At 44.6% G+C, this 21,233-nt stretch overlaps 2 protein-coding genes across 2 annotated transcripts; both read left to right on the plus strand.

Annotated features, from left to right (window-relative positions):
• Positions 1–140: 140 nt before the first annotated feature.
• On the plus strand, positions 141–5,984 carry pacc1 (proton activated chloride channel 1). The gene is made up of 8 exons (XM_068717600.1): positions 141–420; positions 1,274–1,388; positions 1,524–1,733; positions 3,102–3,256; positions 4,274–4,416; positions 4,717–4,858; positions 4,945–5,052; positions 5,140–5,984. The coding sequence occupies exons 1-8, from the start codon at positions 385–387 to the stop codon at positions 5,299–5,301; spliced, it is 1,071 nt and encodes a 356-aa protein (XP_068573701.1). The 5' UTR covers positions 141–384; the 3' UTR covers positions 5,302–5,984.
• Positions 5,985–6,453: 469 nt separating this feature from the next.
• Positions 6,454–21,228, plus strand: znf106a (zinc finger protein 106a). The gene is given in 23 exon segments (XM_068717597.1): positions 6,454–6,530; positions 7,963–8,044; positions 8,484–8,545; positions 10,062–10,256; positions 11,124–13,040; positions 13,124–13,589; positions 13,709–13,778; positions 13,949–14,103; positions 14,531–14,591; positions 14,707–15,003; positions 15,279–15,709; positions 15,711–16,069; positions 16,261–16,310; positions 17,009–17,154; positions 17,250–17,384; positions 17,539–17,655; positions 17,988–18,179; positions 18,333–18,395; positions 18,524–18,643; positions 18,765–18,836; positions 18,947–19,018; positions 19,365–19,511; positions 19,609–21,228. Coding segments are annotated over 22 exon segments (5,235 nt in total). The 5' UTR covers positions 6,454–6,530; positions 7,963–7,990; the 3' UTR covers positions 19,663–21,228.
• The last annotated feature ends 5 nt before the right edge of the window (positions 21,229–21,233 follow it).

Below are 21,233 nucleotides of genomic sequence, written 5' to 3' on the forward strand. Positions count from 1 at the left end.
ATTTACTGAAATGTTTATGGAGAAAATGAATGAAGTGGACTTGTTCAATTTGCACCTTAAGGCAGCACAATGTTTCAATCTAAGGGAAAGAGGGGAAGGAAACAAGGAAACAAGTTTTACTATTGGAGCGTGAGCTGTAGACCTGCCTATGATGGGATGGGCCAAAACCAATATGATTGTGTAGTGTGTGTGTGTGTGTGTGTGTGTGTGTGTGTGTGTGCTCTGTAACGCGGAAAACTGGGACCTAAACACGGGGGGAGTTACAGTTCCTTTAAAATGTATCTGTTATTTATTAAAATGAGTTTTCAGACTTCGCACAAATAGTCCACCGGTTCACCTGGAAGAGCAGGAATAGCTTTGTGTAACTGAAGGAAGTGCAGAGGAATGCTCGGGAAAGAAAGATCCCGGTCATACCGTGAGGTAGGTCAACTACCTTCGTGTTTACACACACACACACTCTTGTTATTTTTAATGTGTGTCCCAATAATCAGAAGACTGCGCGTTTATTAACTGTCCTTCTCACTTGACATCATGTGACTGTACAGCTGACGGCTGCTGTTTAAAGCTACTTCCTAAAACATGAAATTAGCTGACTTCATGCTTTCTATGAGTCTGCCTGGAAATTATAGTGGAAGGTCCAACCTGCTCTTTAGAAGCCAAACACTATGTCTGCTCTAAAAGGCAGTTGTTGAAGGTAACTGTACATTTACTCTAGAATAATCGTACTTTTACTTCAGTACATTTTGCAGTTACTACGTTTTTACTGACCTGAAATCTTATATTCGTAGGATTTTTACTTGTAACAATATTTTTGTACAGTCAAAGAAATATTCTGCCCTAAATAAAAGTCCTGCATTCACAATTTTACTGAAGTAAAACTACAGAAGTATCAAAGTACTGTGAAAGCACCAGACATTAAAGTACTGATTATGCAGAAACATTATGTTATTGCATTATAATTATTGATGCATTAATGTGTACATCACTTAAATATCACAGCTGGTAAAGGTGCAGCTAATTTGAAATTACTTTACAATTTTTACTGCATGGTAGTTTAGGTCTTATCTGATCTTAATAATATGTATTTGTTGATTGTATTTAGTATTACTAATCTTAATCAGCAGAGTAACTTATCGAATGAATGTAGTGAAAGTACAATACCTCCCTCTGAAATGTGGAGTAGAAGTACGTTTTTGATCTTCTATTATCCATAACCGGCTAAACTATCTTTCTTTGGTGCGACTGCTTTATTGTCCCTTTCCTAACCTCACAGATCATTGATGAGGAGGAGGAGGATGGTGATGAAGGGAACCCACAGTCTCCAGGCTTCTTTGACGATGCCGCTGAAGACCCGGAGCGCGAGGATCCCAACGACGGCCACTCACAAGGTGACGATGACCTGCTGTGTGACAACACGGTGGACACTTTTATGGAGAACGTCTCACAGACTCACATTTAACACATTTAGCAGGATTTTGTTAGTCCGGGTTTCAGTGTCCCAGTTTGACCCACTTTCACTACAGAGGACGACAACAGGGGAAACGGTCCACCGAGGAGATTCAGTAAGACCTGCCTGAGGAACTTCTTCACGGTGGTGCTCATCTTCATCTACCTGCTGCTGACGGGCGTGGCCGTGTTCCTGGCCTACCAGACCATCTCTGACTTTTTGGAGAAAGTCAACCACCCCGTTATGTCCGTCACCTACAAAGAGGTCGACTCCTTCTCAGCACCAGGTTTGTAGAAATAACACACACGGCTGCTTTAGTAGGTAACAGCCAACGTGGGCAGAAAGATATTCAGATCTTTTATTTAAGCCAGTAAGATAAAAAATGCAGGAATCTATGAATGTAAATCGACTTCAGCTTCAAAAGTAGAAGTACTTGTTGTGCAGAATGGTTTATTCCAGAGTGTAAAACACGTAGCCAGCATTTTCATGTTGCAGCTTGTCACGGTGGAGCCAGTTTTAATTACTTTATATACTGTTGGGTTGTTTAATGGAGATCGAACAGCTGTGGGTGAGGGCTTGGGCGGCCGACATTTAATCAGAAAGTTGGCGGTTCGATTCCCGGCTCCTCCTGTTCGCACGTTGAAGTGTCCTTGAGCCAAACACTGCACACACACATTGCTCTTTACAGCAGCCCGCTGCTCCCAAATGCGAAGAATGAGTTAAATGCTGAGGTCACATTTGACTACGTTGTGCTGTGTTTGATTGTATGTGGCGATAAAAAAAAGACTATTTAATCAACTTAGCATAGGTTTCTTTATTTAAAACCTCATTATTATGTAAGTAATAACTATAAATGTAGTGAAGTACAAAGTACAATATTTGCCTCCCAAATGCAGTGGATTAGAAAATAGAAATACTCACAATACTCAAAAGAAGTGCATCAAAATTGCACTAAAGATTACAATGTGTTATGCAGCCGAACAATAAAGCAATTAAATGAAAGCTAGCTGGCTAGATACCATGCTAACTAGCTAACAAGCTAACACTTGTTGGATGTGAATTCGAACGGTTCGATTCGATTAGAAAGCTTCATTCATGTCACAGTTTGTTGAATAATGTACAAGTTAAACTGTAAAACATGGAGAACAGCTCTTCCAATATGACCCCCAGCGTGTGTGATGAACAATAAACCCGGCAGCATCACAGAACGTGTGATTCTAAATTACTGCACACTTAATAAAACCAACGTCGATGTTTTTTAGGTTAACCGTGTTCTTTCATTTTATTGTGATGTAATGCAATGTGTCTTGTTTTGTTACTTGCTGCCATCTGCACCATCATTTGAAGGCAGGACTCTTAAAAAGTTTATGATGATATGAACTTTAATCATGCTGTTGATATCATACAGTTTGAGTTGACACTGAGCATCTATAACTATGAACTATAAGTTCATGCTGTTTATTGCAATGGTTTTATAAAAGGTTTCTCTATTGACTAAATAATTTAAGAAATTTAGTTTATGATGTCAGAGTCAGGTAGCATCATAAATCCAACGTAGACAACCAATAGATGTCCAACGGCTTGCTGCTGTATTGAAGTCTCAACACCTAATGATTGATTAATAATTGCGTGTTTTTGTTTTTTCTTTGCGCAGGTATCGCTCTGTATCCGGGCAAAGCTCGGCTGTTGAGCTGCAAACATCACGAGCACGACTACATCCCACCTTTAGTGGACCCGGGAAAGCCTCAGGAGGGAGACTGCAGGATTACAAACGTGACTTACTTCGGGCCGTTTACCAATCAGACGGAGGTCAGCAATAATAACGCCACATGAATTTAACACGAACAAATTATGTAGGATGTAATCCATAACATTGAATTAAATATATGATTTTTCATATCACTTATTGTTCTAACACACAAGTAAGTTTGACTAGTTGTTTGTCAATTATTGTTTTTATTTATAAGGACAGATTAATCATTTCATTAATTAATTTATTTATAAGGACAGATTAATAACCATTTCTGTCATCATGCCAGTGTCAGACAGCTGGGTCTTTTTCAACTGCAGTCCTTTGGTGAGAGGTTTTGAAACCAGTGAGGTGACGATTCAAATTTACAGACGGAAGAAAACAAAAGAATGCAATTAAGCATTCGGAAGACACAAACCGTGCTGAGCAACAGGAAACGGCAACGGTATCCTGTGACGGTTCTGGGCAGATCAGAGACTCAAACTAGAAATGCACCGATTTGTGTTTTTCAGTCAGTGATATTTCTTGTACTTTTTGTCATTATTATATATAGAAATAACTTCTCCACTACTTTTTGATTTTGAAATATCACCACTAGTTTCGTACAGTCTCACTTTTTTGAAGTTTAGTTTATTCTTTTACAAATCAAATCCAGATTATGGCGCTCTATTTTATGTGCCAAATTCTTTATTCATAAACAGACATTTTCTAAATCACACCCTTGGTTTTTACCTTTTATCTTTGAATTGAATTACCTTTTCAATTCAGTCACTCTACTGAACTACTTAAAAAGTAAAAGCCTATTGGAGAATAATGGAACCTTTTTCCCTAATTCCACTGATTGAGTTTGTTTATAACTGTATATTTATATATATACATTTTTTAATTTAGTGGGTTTTTTTTGTTGTCATTGTCTTTTAATCTAATTTTGTGTCCTTTGTGTGTATGTGTGTTATACTAGCTACATATGTCCTGTAATGCCGATGTTCACCTGCATTCTTTGTATATTACATTTTGGCAATAAGAAAAACAACGAGATCAATAAATAGGCCTAACTGTCATGTTCGTTCCCACAGAAAACAGCTGTGGTGGTCCGCGGCCCAACTGACGTCAGAAGCAAAGAGTTGATCTTCATGCAGTTCAGCCACAATGAAACAGAAGAGGACTTCAGCGCCATCACCTACATGCTTTTTGCCAAGTTTAGTGACTTGATTGACAGGTAACTGCAAAACTCACCAGTGTAGATGATCCTGTGACGTCTGACTGGTCTGATAGCTAGATATAGGAATTCCCTGGTTTGTTTTGTTTAAACTCTTGTGACGAAAATAATCACAACATACTGTATATAATACACTGACAGCTTGATAGCTTCCACAGCGAAGTATTTAAGTCATTTGAATGCTAATTTAGTGAACCGTGACAACTTATCTGCTACTCGATGCCTTATGAAACAAAGATTTCACTCAGTCACATACATGCATTTTACTTTCAGTGACGCCTGTGTTTTCTGACTCTCTAGTGCCAATAAATCACACTTCATGAGGGATTGTGAGAGGAATTACTCCATGTGGACTTTCTCTGGAGGGTTCAGAACCTGGGTCAAGATGTCTTTCGTGAAGACGTCTGGGGAAAAAAATGAAGCTGTCGAGTTTCGGCAAGAGGTATTTATGTGCGACCAGTGGACTCCTGCTAACACACGTGATGGTTTTAGAAGCGTTCATTTAATCGTTTGTGTTGGATCTTCTAGTCCGCTGTGGTGAAATTCAATGACAAAAGGCCCGAATCAGAGAAAACCAATGAGCTCTTCTTCGCCGTCTTTGAATGGCGGGATCCTTATATGCAAGAAATCCGACTGGTGAGTTCTCCTGGACATTTTATCCTGACGAGAACTGTCTGTGTCAGTGTATCAGTCTGTAATACAACTTTGCTTTCTTCCAAACAGATCGTGACGGCAAATCCCTGGAACTCTGTCGCCATTCTGTGTGGCGTCTTCATGGCACTCTTCAAGGCTGCTAATTTTGCCAAACTCACGATTCAGTGGATAATCAGAATGCGTAAGAGGCATCTGAGGAACAAAACTCGGGAACTGAACCAAATAAACTGAAACGTTTTGCAGAAAAACACTGATGACACAATCTGACAAGATCCGAATCATCCAAGAGGGTTTTATTTTCACAAGACTGTGTTATATTTTTTTAGGTCAATACTTAATAATCTGTTAATGATTGGTGAATATTCTCCACTCTTGGGAATGTTTATTCATAACATGTTTTATAGATACAGGGATATGCTCTAACTGAATACTACTGATGGATTAATCATTTCCAAAAAATGACCAGTTTGACAAGAATCCAGTGAATTGTTAATTGTTGCATTTCAAAATAGGTTTTGTACACACGTAAATTTGTTGCTGAAAGCTGAGGCTCTCAAAATGTTTCAGGGTTTGAGAGCTTTATAAACGATGCTTTAAGGTTTGTCTGTTTCAGGTGTAGAATTGAGAAAATGTGAACTTTGGTCAAAACGTTGCTGGATTTTATAAACGTATTATAAAGGGAATATTGTAGAGTATTTTATGTTTGTGTCCTACTCTTCTTTCAAGAAAATATCCCTGTTGAGTCACAACGCATTACAAATATATTGATCACTCTGAAGGGATTATGATTAACTACTTTTCTTGATCTGCTGCTTTTTGTTTAAATCTGTGCTGCCCGAACTTTGTCTTTTGTTTTGAATTGAAAATAATGTAAAAAATATATATTCATTGTTGTTAAAGTTCACTTGAATGAATGTCTTAATTGTGTCGTTTTTTCAAGATTGTATTTCACACGCTATGTTGTTAGAAATGTTGGAAAATAATATGTAATATTTATGTCTGAATTTTGTGGTGAATAACGACCTTAATGTGTTATGAACGCACATGCTGCTTGAAGCTTCCCAATTTGACAAAGTATAGATAATCAAATAATGCGGACTCTTTCTTAACTATAATTGTGAGCTTTAATACACTTTGTTTTTATTGTCATTATTTACCTATTCTGGCTAAAACGGTTCCAAGTTGTAATAGTTTCAAATGTCCTGAGTTACTTGTGTAACAATCACAACACCCGCACACTTACAGTAAAACCGTTTCGACAACACTGAACACGGTGTGAGGGTTTTCCTGAACAGTGGTGTTCTTGAATGCCTCACCGGGTTGTAGTTTCGTGGCCAGGAGGAGGAAGATGTTGATGTTGCCGTTAAACACCACAGAAGAAGAAGAAGAGGATGTTGTTGTTAGCTTCAGCGGTGGATGAGAACATGCAGTAGCCCCTCACACATTTGGATATTTTAAAGGTAGTCGACAGTAATATCTCAGCATTTACAATGCACACAAACAGTATGTCTTAGCTGCACTTCATCACACTTTTACAGTGACGTAAATCATTGACTTAACGTCGCATTAACTAGCAGTTTGGCGTCGGTTTCGCTGGCTAGCACGGTGTTGCTAACTTGCTAACCTACTAACGCCAGCTAACTGTCTCACTTTACCGTTAAGGTTAATTCTGTTAGACTACACAAATTGCATGTCTGCGGGTCTTCTTAGCGAGCTAGTTTTACACTCACCATTGTTGTTGAACCGCTTTGGGCAGACTTAGTTTCACTATCTATCTCTCTCTGCTAATTAGCTAGCTTATGCTACATCTGTGGGGATCTCTTAATAACTCCTCAAAGACACACTTTGCATGCATGCTGTCTGCAAAAGAAAGCTCTGCGGGGAATTATTCCCCCATCAAACATCTTCCTCTTACTGTGTCTGTTTTCAAACAGTTCTGCCATAGGTGTGTCAGTAGGTAACATCTGATTCATTTGGTGTCTTTCACTGTCCTGCCTGCTGCTGCCCTGTAGAGATTCAGTGGCTGAGGGGAAATATGACCCAGGGATCAGCCTGGTGTTATAAATAGCTGCCCTCTGGTGCTTTGAAAGTGAAGAGACATTTTGATGGATGTATTGTGAGACATGTCATAATGTCACATACAGAATATAGGCATAACAAATGAGGATGGTGGGACCTTTCGCGTGGTCTTTACTATAAACTTAGCTGTTTGACTGATTATTCACCAACATGGTAACGATAAGATTTGCTGACTATACACACTGTTCTTTTTCTATTTTAGTATTTTACAGCCCGAAACTTCAACAATAGAGATGTTTTTCTTCTTTGTTGTTATAGTTTAGTTTTAGACGGTACTAAAGCTGTTATAAAGACAACATATTTATCCCAATATCTATAAACCAGTAACATTTTAGAACAGAGCAAGGTCTCCACACGGTCAGTTGCTTCTTCTTGAGAAGGCAGTGTTAGAAAACACTAATAAGCACCGGCGCGTGTCCTCACCAGCCTTTGACCCGTGGGTGGCGGTAGTTCCTAAACCCCGTTGGTGAACCCTCAACACGTTCAGACATAGCTCCGATGCCGCCTCCGGCCCACAGAGCTGCTCTGTCAGCAGACTGGAATTAGACTCGGTGTCCAGGTTGAACTCTGCGCTGACACTCGGGCTGTGGTACCGGCGCGTGTCGTCGAACAGTGTGCTTGTTTAGAGAAGATGAGCCTTGAGCTCCCTCCGCTGTGTTGGTCCGATGAGTTCAGCTCACAAGAATTGATTTTGATAGTCACAATATTCACTCACCACATATTGTATTCATAATCCAGGGTGGTTTGTTGCTTTGTCCCCGTAAGCTGTGATTGATGAGACCTTTTTCTTTATTAAATTCTCTCCGTTGGCAGTAATGAGCTGATTTATCCTGTGTTCAAGATGGCGAAAAACAGAGAGTGCATCCTCTGTGAGACAGTCTACTCCTCCAAGCAGGTAATTCACCCGGAACTCCGACACACACTATCAGAATGGTAAATGCTGTATTATTTAATGTGAGACATTCAGGAGTGCATTACACAAGTTCTTTTACAACATATTAGGGGTTTGACAAAAAAAATCAATTCGGTATTATTCTATATACATTTTGTTGGGACTGTTTGTGTTTATTATACCATTAAAAATATCTTTTGCACTCGTCAATTGAGTCCAAAGAAAATCCATTTTTCAAGCATTAAAACGACAGCCTTGCTTTCATCTTGTGTAAAACATTTGTTCAGCTAATTGGGTATTTTAATGGTTTGTTTAGCTTCAGAATAATCACATCTTCCTGTAGAGGAACATTTTATCCTTCAGTTTATTAAAAAAAAGAAAAAAAAAAGAAAAAAAAAAATCCAACAATGGCTAAAATCCAAACTTTATTATGTGTCTGCAGGAGATGGATGAGCACATGAGAAGTATGCTGCATCACCGCGAGCTGGAGAAGCTCAAAGGCCGGTGAGTTGTTGTAACGTTTCTCCAAAAATACACAACGTGCACAGATGTCATGGACACCACGACATCTAGGAGTTTCACTATCATGATTTCAACTACGATTGCATCTGATTCAATACAGTATTTTGAAACAAATCTGTAACGTCGGCGCTGAATGATCGAAGACTTTTGTCCAAATGTATTTGGGTCGTGAGGAACGTGTGCACACATGCTCGAGTTCATCACAGTTATCGGGCGAGTGGATATACGGGCAGCTGTCTCAACCGCAGCAAATATATTTAGACACAATCTCTCCGGAACAACAGGCGTGACCGATAGAAGGCAACTGGCTATCTTGTGACCCCCGTGTAGATTAGTACAAGTATGTGGCCCCGTCGCTGAGAGGGAGGAATCTGGAGCGGAGAACACACTTGATCGAGGGACGGAGTTGTTGCTACGTAGCTGGGATTTCATACGAACATTGTTGTGCGAAGATGGCATCCTTTTAAACGTGATTGTCAGCTACATTTGTATGAAGACAAGATATGATTCAAACAGTATGCAGCAAGTGCAACCAATTATAAAAGAGGAGGTATAGTTTCACACGAGTGCATGGTGATTTAGAGAACTGTCTCTCCAGGAATGGGATGGCTGAAGCTTAACTTTAGCTCCAGCTTGACACAGCTCAGAGCGAGGTTCATGCTGAGGAGGAATTCTTCATCACCAAGTCTGGCTGCATTTTCTCCCAGCGCCTTCAGCCCGAGAAATAACGTGTAACCCTACCCTCGCTGATAAAGACTTGGGCCAACCGCACGAGAGGTCAGAGAATGGCAGCATGCCATGACACAGATTTGAAAAAGAGAATTGAGAAGGAGCCAGCCGAGTCACAGGGTGGCATACTTGGGAGAGGGTTTTTGAAGTGGAGGCTATATGAGCAGCTGCACATGGATCCAGTTACGCAGGCTTTGCTCGGGATTGGTCAGCAGGATGCTCGGGCCCTGTTCTAATAACACATGCTAGGCTGGAGGAGGGGGGGGGGGGGGGGGGGGGGCTGGGGGGCTGGGTGCCCGGCTCTTGGCTCTCGGGGGAGGAGTGTGAGGTCAAATACAGACATCGCCTTCTGTAGCGTCTCAGAGCGCAGCGGACACCATCATGAAAGAGGACTAGGCTGCGGGCGCCGTGCCTCTCTCCCCTCCACGCGTCCCGGTGCTGTGCTGCATGGCTGGTTCTGGTGGCTGGACTTAAAACAGCTAGATGAGCCCGGTCGCTCCTGCTGCCCTCGCCTTGCCGCCTATGGCCTGCTGAAGAAAGGAAAAAAAACAAGATCAGGAAGATAAAGATTTTTTGAACAAGAGAAAATTACAAGTTAGCAACCTCCTGATCTGTGACACATAGAGAATTCGGACAAGTTATCTTTGAAGGATTGTTGAGTATTCTCCTCTCCTGATTTTAATTTTGACTTATAAGTAACAGAACCGGACGAGATCAGAACAATGCCCGAAGGAACCATTGAACGCCCGCTCTCGCCTTCCCTCCCCAGGGACTGCGGACACGAGTGCAGAGTGTGCAAGGTGACGGTGGTGAGCCTGACCGATTATGCCAGCCACATTTCCAGTCCCACGCACAAGCAGAATGTGGAGTCTGCAGAGCGGAAGCACGCCGGGAACGAGCGCGACGAGGTCTACTTCGACCGGGCTTTGGTGGACCTGATCGAGAAGAGAAAAGAACAGATCAGGTAAGAAGGTGCTGCTCATTTATTCGTCAAATTAATTTTCTTTTCAGTGCCTTTAAATAAACTGTTAATTAAATAGTTTGTTTTGTGAATATGAGAAATCATTTTTAGATAAAAAAAACCCACCATATTTCAAATTTCTCAACATGGCATTTGATCTCTAGTCCAGGGCCAAAAAGAAATATTGCCATTTAGACAAATCAATTTCCGTGGGCAATCTTCCCATTACAAGATGTCTTTGTTTGTAATGTGTTAAGATTTAACCGCAGATGTAAGTGACAGCTCACGTGTTTGACGTTTTGTGTACATGTGCCATGTATAGTCACATTTCAGCTCAGTGGAGCCTACAGGCCTGTTTTAGCCGCTGCTGGAGTCGTATGTCAGGACTGCAGCCTAAAATTAAAGCATGACCGCACACACACACACACACACACCCACACACACACACACACACACACACACACACACACACACACACAGAGTACAGACACTCGTCTGCGGCCCAGTAGAAACGGTTAAACGCAACCAAAAAGCTCCACTCCAGCCCTGTGCTGCTCTGACATCTGGAATCAATGACATATATTTCCCTTTGATGTATAATTGAGGTTTTAGGATTGAAAATTCAAACCTCAAATGAATCATCCTGTAACACTCCCTCCTCAAATCACCTTTTAAGTCGATATGGCAGTTGCCTATTTACACATTCATCTAATCATTCATGAAAACAGCTGCCTGTTGCGGCAGGAAAGGATGCTGTTGAGCGCTGTGAGAGTGAAACCAAACAATAAAATGATGGACGTGAAAACAGGTAAAAATGTAGTGAAAGATATAGATACATATTGAATATCTGTCTTTGTTGGGTTTTTTTAGAAAAGAAAAGGATGCCGCTGCTGCAAAACTGGCAAAAGAAGAAGAGGATCGAAGGAGAAAGGAGGAGTTCCAGCAGAGGTTAAAAGAAACTAAGGAGCGTTACCGGCTGGACTGTGCCTGGAAGCAGCAATCCCAGGGGTTCAGTGGACCCAGTCACCACAGAACCTGGTATGGGGGCAACCAATATAATAACTACACAGGGGAGGGACAACCCTGGCAGCACGGCACACAGGGAAAGAGCGCCACCTGGCATGCTCGGGAGCCTCCCAACTTTCAGAGATGGGCATCTGGAGAGTTTGCTGGTGGAAGCTTGCATTGCCAGGAAGGGTTTGGCAACAAGCAGTGGGATCAGGGTTCGTTTTTTGGCAATCAACGAAGTCGACTGCCTTGGCTCAGCAACGGAGGCAGCAGCAACGGGGTCTATGGTCGAAACAATATTTCCCAGAACCCACCGAGGAGCCGGCCCCTGAGCTTTCTCGCGCCTTTTCCTACGTATCCATCTCCACCCAGTTCTTTAGCGCGGGGTAACCAGTTTCAAAATACAGGCAATGAGCAGGGAGGTCAGCAGGGCGATGGGTTTCAGAACGGTCAGGGGCAAACGGCAGAACCCGACCACAACAACAGTAAGAGCTCTAAGGCCTTTGGTAGCAATCCAAAGCTGGACAAAGCCTGCCGCTGGTCACCCTATCCAGTCACAAAGGGTTTTGAATCTGCACCACATAAGGACACCAACCCAAACCCATCAGAGCTGTACACCAAAGTCCCCAAACCCCAGACACAAGACAAGGCCCGGGAAAGCAGTGCCGTTAACAGGCAATCCCGACCTGAGCAGAAACCGGGGCAGTTGTTGACCTCAAGTGGACAAAGTGTGGAAGAGAAAAGAAAGCAGAAAACCAACCCCCAAACCAAATCCAGAGATAGTAGCAACAGCAGCAGCAGAAGCAGCAGTAGTGCTCAGAGAGACGGCCCCCAGAGCGCCACATCTGGTCCTCCCAATCAGAAGCCAAGTAAGCCATTGCCACACAAAGACAAGAAGATGTCCTCCCTTCCTGGTCTCAACAGTGGAGCGCAACTCAGCAAGGCCTCCAGTCAAGCGCTCGCACAATCAAAATCAACCGCCAAGCAGAGCGGACTCAGTTCTCAGGCTCCTCTCATTGGGCCCCTTCAGTCCAGGCAAGAACGGCAGCTCCCAGAAACCCTCAAGAAAGCCAGACAGATTGTGTTAGAAAAGAGGGCCTCCTTGGAAAGCTCCAGGAACAACAGGATGGAAGTGACACTCCACATTGCGGAGGAGCAGCAGAGGGATCGCGTACAGGGCCAGATGGGAGTGAACAAAGAAAACAGGCAGAAAGCGGCTAAACCAAATCTGCCGGACTCCGTCAGGCCAGAGAAGCCGGCATTGCAATCTTCAGACAGCAGCCAGTTCCTCCAGTCGTTGCAGGTTAGCACCTCTACCGTGGAGAGCTCAGAGCCCGCAGCCTTGAGCCAGGACGACGAGGAGAACAGGAGCAGAGCGGAGAAGGAAACGCCCCCGGTGGCCCCGGACGAAGCCACGCAGGCCGCTGACGCCGGGCAGAGCTCCGAGAGTGACGCCTCCAGGAGTGGCGAGGCTCACACGGTGTCGGGTTCAAGCGCATCAGGTCTGTCCAAGCTCGACCTGCCTCCCGTCTTGAAACGTGACCTGACCAAACACATCAGCTCCAAGAGCAAAACCGGCGGCCACGAGCCCAACCTGAACATTGCCAGACGGGTGAGAAACCTGAGCGAGTCGCGGAGAAGTGACACGGAAAAGGACTCGGGGCTCAAACCAACTGTGCGGCAGCTCCTCAGCTCCTCGGGGTCTCGACGCAATGTGAACTGGGACCAGGTGTATCAGGAGGTCAGGAAGAAGCAAGACAAAGGGAAAGGCATGCCAAGGTGAATGTTTGATCTTTACATTTAGAGTGTTAAAAGTTATTTTTGATTTCAGTTACTCACCTTATGTCCTCTACGTCCTCCAGGTTTGGCATAGAGATGGTGCCGATCGACCAGGAGGACCAGAGCCAGGAGGAAGAAGGCATTCCCCTGGTAGAGGGTTTCCAGTGGGAGTCGTTGGTGGACATCCCCACCACCCGAAAACGCTCCTTATCAGAGAGCAGCGTCGCCCCGGCCTCCACTCACTCCCTGTTTACATCCCTCATGTCGAAGGAGACGGAGCAAAGAGAAGCCCTCAGCTCAGAGGAGCAGGGATCCTCCGTTTCTCCCAACCCCATATGCGCTCAAGGGAACAGAGAGCATCAGCGTCAGCAAGAGGTGGAGCAGATGCTTGACCAGTTAGAGGCTAAAGAGGCACCGAAGCAGCCAGACAAGCTAACGTCTGCGACGGTGAAGGCCCTCCAGCGGTCTGAGTCGGTGCTCGGGGACAGCAGTTCGGGGACGGAGCTGTACGACGGCCAGGGAACGGGGAAAAGGCGAAGAGCAGCTCGGGTGAGTGAAGGAAACGGCGTCAAAGGGGAACTCGTATGTTTACAGGTCTTGGGGAGTACGACTGCATGCGTCCTACCTTAATACAGTCAAGATGTGACTCTCTTCTTTCTTCCTTGTAGGACGTTCCAAGTGCGGAGACGTCTTGCTTGGAACACAACAACAAAAGAAGGAAAGTCAAATCCAAAAAAGGTACGTATCTGTGAGCATTATTGAAGGATATTGTCTCGGCTAATGTAATTTAATGATTTTTGGTGGAATAATTTGACAGCTTCAATCTCGATCTGATCCAAATTCATTTTTAAGATCAAAAAGACGATTTTGGAAACGCTGAGTTGTTCATGAAGTGTCTTTTGGTGCAGAGCGTTTACAGATCGACCAGCTGCTGGCCGTGTCTCTGCGGGAGGAGGAGCTGAGTCGCTCCCTGCAGACTGTGGACACCGGTCTGATCCAGGCCCGGGCCGCACTGGAGGCCGCCTACATAGAGGTGCAGCGCCTCATGGTGGTTAAACAGCAGGTAAAAAAAAATTGTTTTAGTTTGCAAAGTGTTAGTTCTCTCCTGGAGTGTTTTGGGCCCGGGTCAGTTGAAGCAGATGTCCACAGTTTACTGAGCTTAGCGAGTGTCGGTTGTCTTGCCAGCCTCTTCATTACATCTACTATTAAAGTAGTGCAGGGTGTCTTAAAGGGCACCTGTATATACTGTAAGGGCACAGTAAGGAGAGAGCCGCTCTACTCAAAGAACCATGGTTACATAAGTTCTTATTAGTGTGTGTGTGTGTGTGTGTGTGTGTGTGTGTGTGTGTGTGTGTGTGTGTGTGTGTGTGTGTTTCTTACTTTTAGTGCTTCTTGTTTTGTGTCATGTTCCTAAGTCAGTAATCACCATGTTATATTATGTTATATTACAAGCAGGAATATTCATTTTCTGATGATCTTGTGTTGCCAAGGTGACTGGAGAGATGAGCTCACTGAGAAACAAGCGCATTGAGTTACTCAAAGGGATGCAAGGTGAGGACTATGACATACATGACATCATATTTTATTAAATGGTAACTTTTCCCACCAGTGACCACAAACTGAAGAGGAATTCACATTTTACTGTGTGTTTTTTTTAATATACAAGGTAATTTGGAGGAAGCCCCTCCGGTCAAACTGAAAGAAGAAAAGATGGATTCCGTAGAAGCTGAGCCCCACGTGCCGTCCTCCATGCTGCTTCCCTCCGCCCCCAGTCCAGGTCCTCCTGCCGAGCCCGCCTCCCCTCCCTCCCCCAGCCTTCCCTTCGTGCCTGTAGTCATCAAGCAGGAGCCTCAGTCTCCGGTCTACGTCAGCTCAGAGCCGGACCCAGTGGACAATACAACCCACTGTGCTCACAGCACCACCCCAGAGCTGCCTGCCGCTCCCGCTGCCGCCTCTTCACCAGGTAACACCTCACAGTGTTCATACGCCGATGGACAGATGGTTGTATGAAGAGAAACGGAGCAATGTGCCGGTAGAAGGCAGTCAAAAAACAGCAAAAATGGATGTAAACATTGCTTAATCCAAAATATCCAAAAACGATGTTTAATGAGGAAAGGGATGCATTCAGCAAATATGTGTTTTGCTGTTTTTAATAGGGTTTAATAACTCAAGGGGAAATAGAGAAAATGTCTTCTCAATATATGTTCATGTCCATTAAATTATGTGAAACTCTTGCAGATCTGGCCCTTAATTCTCAGCCATCTCCTGAAACAAAACAGCCTGAATCCACAGACCATTGTTGGGAGAACTTCAACGACCCTGCAGACTGCAAAGAGAGCTTATCGGGTCTGGTTGAGACAATGGAAAAGGCCAGACGGGCATCGAGGAACTGTCTCGCCCCTTTGCCCGACTCCGAAACCTCCATGAACCTTCTCCCAGCCAGCAGGAGGAGCTCTGAGGCGGGGAGCGTTGTTGACTGTGCCGCCACACATTCCTTCAAGCCCCCCTCTGTCCTCAATCTGCCCGCCTCTCCGTCCGAACTGAGGAGCGGAAAGCGTGTGAGGAAGCTGAAGAAGAGGAAGGTGCTGAAGAAGGCCCAGGGGACGGAGCAGCCCGAGAGCAGCGACACGGAGGTAGATGGCGACGCCTTGAGGCAGAGGTGGCTTCGACCCGCGCAGGAGACCAAGCGGGAGCTCTGTGGTCAGCACCTCCACGCCGCCCTCGGAAGACAGAGAGGGTGACGTGAACATGGAGTTGGGTGAGGAGGCCCAACTTGAGAAAGAAGACCTCAAGTCCCCCGAACGCATGGTGGAGCTTCCCCAGGTGGCCCCCGCCGAACGCACGGTGAACTTGGATTCAGAAGAAAGCATGGAGGTCACCGCAGCCTGTCAGCAGCCCCACGTGGACGTCCCGGTTCCAGCTTCGCCTCCGGTTCAGGTCCCAGACTCATCCAGACCAGAGACGCAGAGCCTGGCCTGCAACGAGGTCACCTCCACCAGTGACATGGACGTGTGTCGGTCCTCCGAGAGGTGAGACTCATTCTCCACCTCTGGAAACAGCTGTAAAAAAAAAAAAAGAAATATGTTAACTCAAGGATCTTAAGTATAACACACTTATACTAAAGACCTGTGATGACCTTTTGTACGAGGTCTAATCACAGATCATTCAGGATTAAACCCAAACTAAAACCACTCATCAGTCCCTTCTTCTCTCCACACAGCGACCTGCCGCTTCCCACCACGTCGCCCAAGATAACGAAGATCTCATCGGGTGAGTTCATCTCCGGAGAGTCGTTCACGTTCTAGGAGGAGGCGGGTTCTACAGAGTGAAAACCCAGCTGTAACAGAGAGGGGAGGGAGATACGATATTGTTTGAATATGTGGATAACGGCGCACATTTTCAGACGTTCTCTCCTGGAAGGCATTCATAGTGTTGCACTCATTTCTTTGCAAATGAAGGAAACTTTGCAGTGACGGTAGCACAGCTTGTCACTCCTCTGGTAGAATTGATGTTTGAACACAAAACCAAACCTAAAAATCTCACCACCCTGTGAGCAGCCACAATTAGAAATGCCATCCTCTTTGAGCAGGTTAAAAAAAGACTCTCCGAGTGACCAAATTACTTTTTATGGGCAAGATATTCATAGAGGTGTTAGTTAGACTTTCAGTGACGCTGTATGATGAATAGACACAACCTTCTGATAATGTGTATATTTATCCTGAGGCATACCGATCGTCGGCCTCTTTTTAAATGTTTATCCAGAGAAAAAGATACAAACCTACACCTACGCTTGGAAATTTAACAGAGGATATTTGTTAAATCAGTTATAGCTGAGTTCATTACCAAGAAATTCTTTTTTTTAAATGGATTAAAACCTGGAGAGCGTTAAATCAGCTGTGGAAGTTGTTCTCATTCAAGCTATGAAGATAGTAAGTATAACATGCTCTTTATCTTCGTGTGCCTCTCAGATGCCTCCTCTGACCACGGAGAGGATGATTTGCCCACTGAGGGTGCGTTCGAGGGCCACCAGGAGGCGGTGAACGCCATGCAGGTCTACAGCGGCCTGCTGTACACGTGCTCAGGAGACCGCACCGTCAAAGCCTTCGACCTGGTGGTGGGTGTCGTCAGGGGTCAGGGGTCAGGGGTCAGGGTGTTATCTGTGAAGGCAGCAACCCAACAAACTTGTATCTTTTTTTCTCGCCGTTGCAGAGTCACAAATGTGTCGGTGTGTTCGAGGGTCACAGCTCCAAAGTGAGCTGCCTGTTGGTGTCCATGGCTCCCGGTCTGCATCGCCGCCTTTATTCTGGTTCCAGTGACCAGACCATCTGCTGCTACAGTCTCAAGGTAAAAACACCAATGAATCGGCTCCGTTTGAGCCGGTCACAAACACACTATCGGATTTTTCGAGACCATATTTCTTACGATATTCACCTTCAAGCTAAATCCTTTTCCGTGACGCATTCAAGTGAATTCAGTGGACGTTGTTTTACGTCCACAGACGCAAGAGCTGGAGCAGCAGTTCTCTCTGTCAGACCGAGTCCTCTGCCTCCACAGTCGATGGAAGATGTTATACGCCGGTCTGGCAAACGGCACGGTGGTGACTTTTAACCTCAAGGTGAGAGAAGCAGTGTGAACACAGCAATTCTCCGAAACGTAAAGGCTTCTTCAATGTGACGATTTGCTGCTCTACTTTGTCTTTTCTGATCCTAAAACTGAATATTCTGTGGGCACTTTTTCATTTCTCAGTATATTTTTTTAAGACCAATTGATTCATTTTGTATTTGAGGACGGTTTCCTGCAGCATTTGTTGTATGTGCATGTCAAATTCATATTTTTGACATTTGGCCCAAACTAATATCAGCTGCGTCGTGTCAGGAAATGTATTTTAGCTCTGTTGGCTATCTTTTGATGAGGGGACTAATTTGGTTTTGCGATGGTTTGTTTTAGACAAACAAGCAGATGGATGTGTACGACTGCCACGGGCCGCGGGCCGTGAGCTGCCTGGCCTCGTCTCAGGAGGGAGCCCGCCGGATCCTGCTGGTCGGCTCCTTCGACAGCACCATCAGCGTGAGGGACGCCAAGAGCGGCCTGCTGCTGCGCACGCTGGAGGGCCACACCAAGACCGTGCTCTGCATGAAGGTAGGCTGAGCCTCAACTGCTTCCTTTTTTTTTTTTACTGAAGACATCCATCCATCCATCCAAAATACCTGTATTATCTCTATTATGTCATGTTTTACATTTCATGGGAGCTGAGGATTCATTGTGAGTTTAATTCCTCTTTGTTTCTCTCAGGTGGTCAATGACCTGGTATTTAGTGGCTCCAGTGATCAGTGTGTCTACGCACACAACATCCACGTGAGTCATCCCGTCTCTTTATTCACAAGGGTTTCATGTCGCACTTTTACATGTTTATGATCCCTTTCTTTGAAAATCAAGGCCACAGTATTAATGTACACTTTATGTTCCGTGCCGCTCGTATACAGACAGGAAAGCTGGTGCGGGTCTACGAGGGCCACAGTCACGCTGTTACAGTCGTATCCGTCCTGGGAAAGGTGATGGTGACCGCTTGTCTGGACAAACTGGTGCGCGTCTACGACCTCCAGGTCAGAACCCTAAACCCATCTTTACATAATATTGGCCTTTCAGCCACTCTGACTACCGAGCAATGAGCTCATTTACATCCGGGTGTGAAAACCTGATTTCAACCCGTTGTTCTTCCCACAGTCTCACAACCAGCTGCAGATCTACGGCGGACACAAGGACATGGTGATGTGTATGGCGATCCAAAAGAACATGGTGAGAGACCAGCCGATGTGTTTTTCTAAGACGTGTGATATACACGTTTTTTTTTTGATATTTGTAAAACATAAAACTCAGAGATCTGATTGTAATTATTTGCGTTTCAGATCTACACCGGTTGTTACGACGGCAGCGTCCAGGCCGTCAAGCTGAACCTGATGCAGAACTACCGCTGCTGGGTAAGATGAGGGATGGGGAGCAGAGCTGAGGGCTGGAATCAAGAGAGTTTCATCAGACGATGTAATAGTAACACATGTTAGATGTCATGGGTCTGGTGTATTTCCGCTCCTGGAGAAATCAACATCAAACAGTGATGCTCATTGAGATTTTTAGATCCTAAAACATTTTTTTTCTGCCAACAAACTCCACCACCACAGTCCTGGAGTAATGCCATCTTGTATGTCCAGTGATGCTCACGTATTTAAAGAAATCTAATCAGAGTGAACACAGGAAAGCAGTCTTGAACTCTCTCTCAGACCCGGCTTCCCTGGCTGTTAGTGACTAACGGGCGTTTTGTGTCGACAGTGGCACGGCTGTTCGCTGGTGTTCGGGATGATGGAGCATCTGCAGCAGCACCTGGTCACCGACCACACCAGCTGCATCTCCCAGGTGCTCAAATGTCGCTGGAAAAACTGTGACGAGTTTTTCTGTGCGCGCAACAGCCTCAAGCAGGTATTCAAAAAAAACAAAACACCATTTCAATGTCTTTTAAAGTCCGTAGAGTTAATTTTGGTGTCAGTTTGATTTTGAGGACGGTTCTTTGTTGCAGGGGATGCTGGTACACATGCAGAAACATGCTGAGGAGACTGAACTGGAGCCTTAAGGGCTGCTGGTTTCTCCTCCTCCCTTCTCTGCTATTTTTAACCTCCCATATTGGGGGGGGGATGTTTTTTGGGACCCACTCGAGTTCGCAGCGCTCCCGTTTGAGCCCGACGAGTGGCGTCCGACGACTCCATCCTTTTATGTTCGGCGTTGGAATCCAACCATAATACAATGACGACGGGAGGCTTGGTTGTGCTGTTTGTTTTTTACGTTCTACAAAAACACGCCTTCCTCTCTCTCTCTCTCTCTCTCTCTCTCTCTCTCTCTCTCTCTCTCTCTCTCTCTCTCTCTCTCTCTCTCTCCTCTCTCTCTCTCTCTCTCTCTCTCTCTCTCTCTCTCTCTCTCTCTCTCTCTCTCTCTCTCTCTCTGTGTGTGTCTGACCACTGCAGTTCCTCTTTTCACTGACCAAAGTAAGACAAAGAAACACGTGACTTTTGTTTATTGAAGAAACTTCAGCGTTGCCGGTATCTGAGGGATTTGCGCCGCTTTTTCTGTAGAAACTGCAACAGAAAGCGTTAATCGTCCTCCAGGTTGGTTACAATATGGCATGGGCTCAGAGATGGTTTTATTGTTGTAGTGCAGTTGTGATGTGTCATGTGGAGCAACCTTTAGTTCTTTTTTTCTTTTATCGAGTTGACTTTATTCACTCAAATGAACCTTCCGTTAATGACGATGAGTCATTTGAAGTTTTCCTTTAGTTCGGTGTGATTACTTGTGTTGAAGGCGTTTCATTGATGTGACACAAAGTCTTTTAGTTTTTGGTTTTTATTTTGTTCTCAGAACATCTTTTTTTGTTTTGTTAGCGGTTTAGGATTAAATTTAAATTTAATTTTTTTTTTGTTGTCGTCGTTGCTCAATGATATTGAAGTGATGTTGAGGGACTTTGGTGCAGAGTTGCGTGACTTGGCCTGAAGATGCCATTTAGAAAATTAACATTTGCAGTGATAACAGAGCCAAGGCGTGGCTGGTGTGTGTGTGTGTGTGTGTGTGTGTTCCTGTTTATCCGTGTGGGTTTACTCGTCCTAAATGTCGACAGTGGTTTAACCCTGTTTTTCATGAGTGAGTGTGACGTACTGTTTTTATTCCTTCTTGTTTTTTTGTGGGGAATTTATTTTATAATTGGAGCATCGAGCAGAAGGAAGCAGAGCCGTATTTTCCACAGTGAAGACAGTTTTCTAATGAAGTGTGGAGGTGAAGGATGTTTTTCGAGGAGGTGTAGATGGAGGAGCTTGAAGGGAAGAATTAGGATTCATCTCCCATGCCATACTTCACCACCCTAAACACAGACAAGTTGGTAACACAAAGCCACGTTTCAATGTGATCACAGCTCTCTCGGTGGTTAACCTGACGTTTCTCACGGCCGCCATCTTTCCAGACTCACTTCATCCGCTCGTTATTTATGTCGGAGAACAGCGTGCAGTTCATCTCTTACCTGGCATTCCTGAGTTTCTTCAAGTTTTTTCAAGTTGTTATTAAAGTTGTGAAGAGATATTTTTTAAGAAAGTGCAATCTTAAACATTGTTAATAATAATAACAATAAAAAAAAAAATGGTGCAACATCAAACAACTGTG

Source organism: Cebidichthys violaceus, unplaced genomic scaffold, assembly GCF_023349555.1.
Source record: "Cebidichthys violaceus isolate CVI_PGR_0920_01 unplaced genomic scaffold, fCebVio1.0.p SCAF_22, whole genome shotgun sequence".
NCBI lineage: Eukaryota > Metazoa > Chordata > Actinopteri > Perciformes > Stichaeidae > Cebidichthys > Cebidichthys violaceus.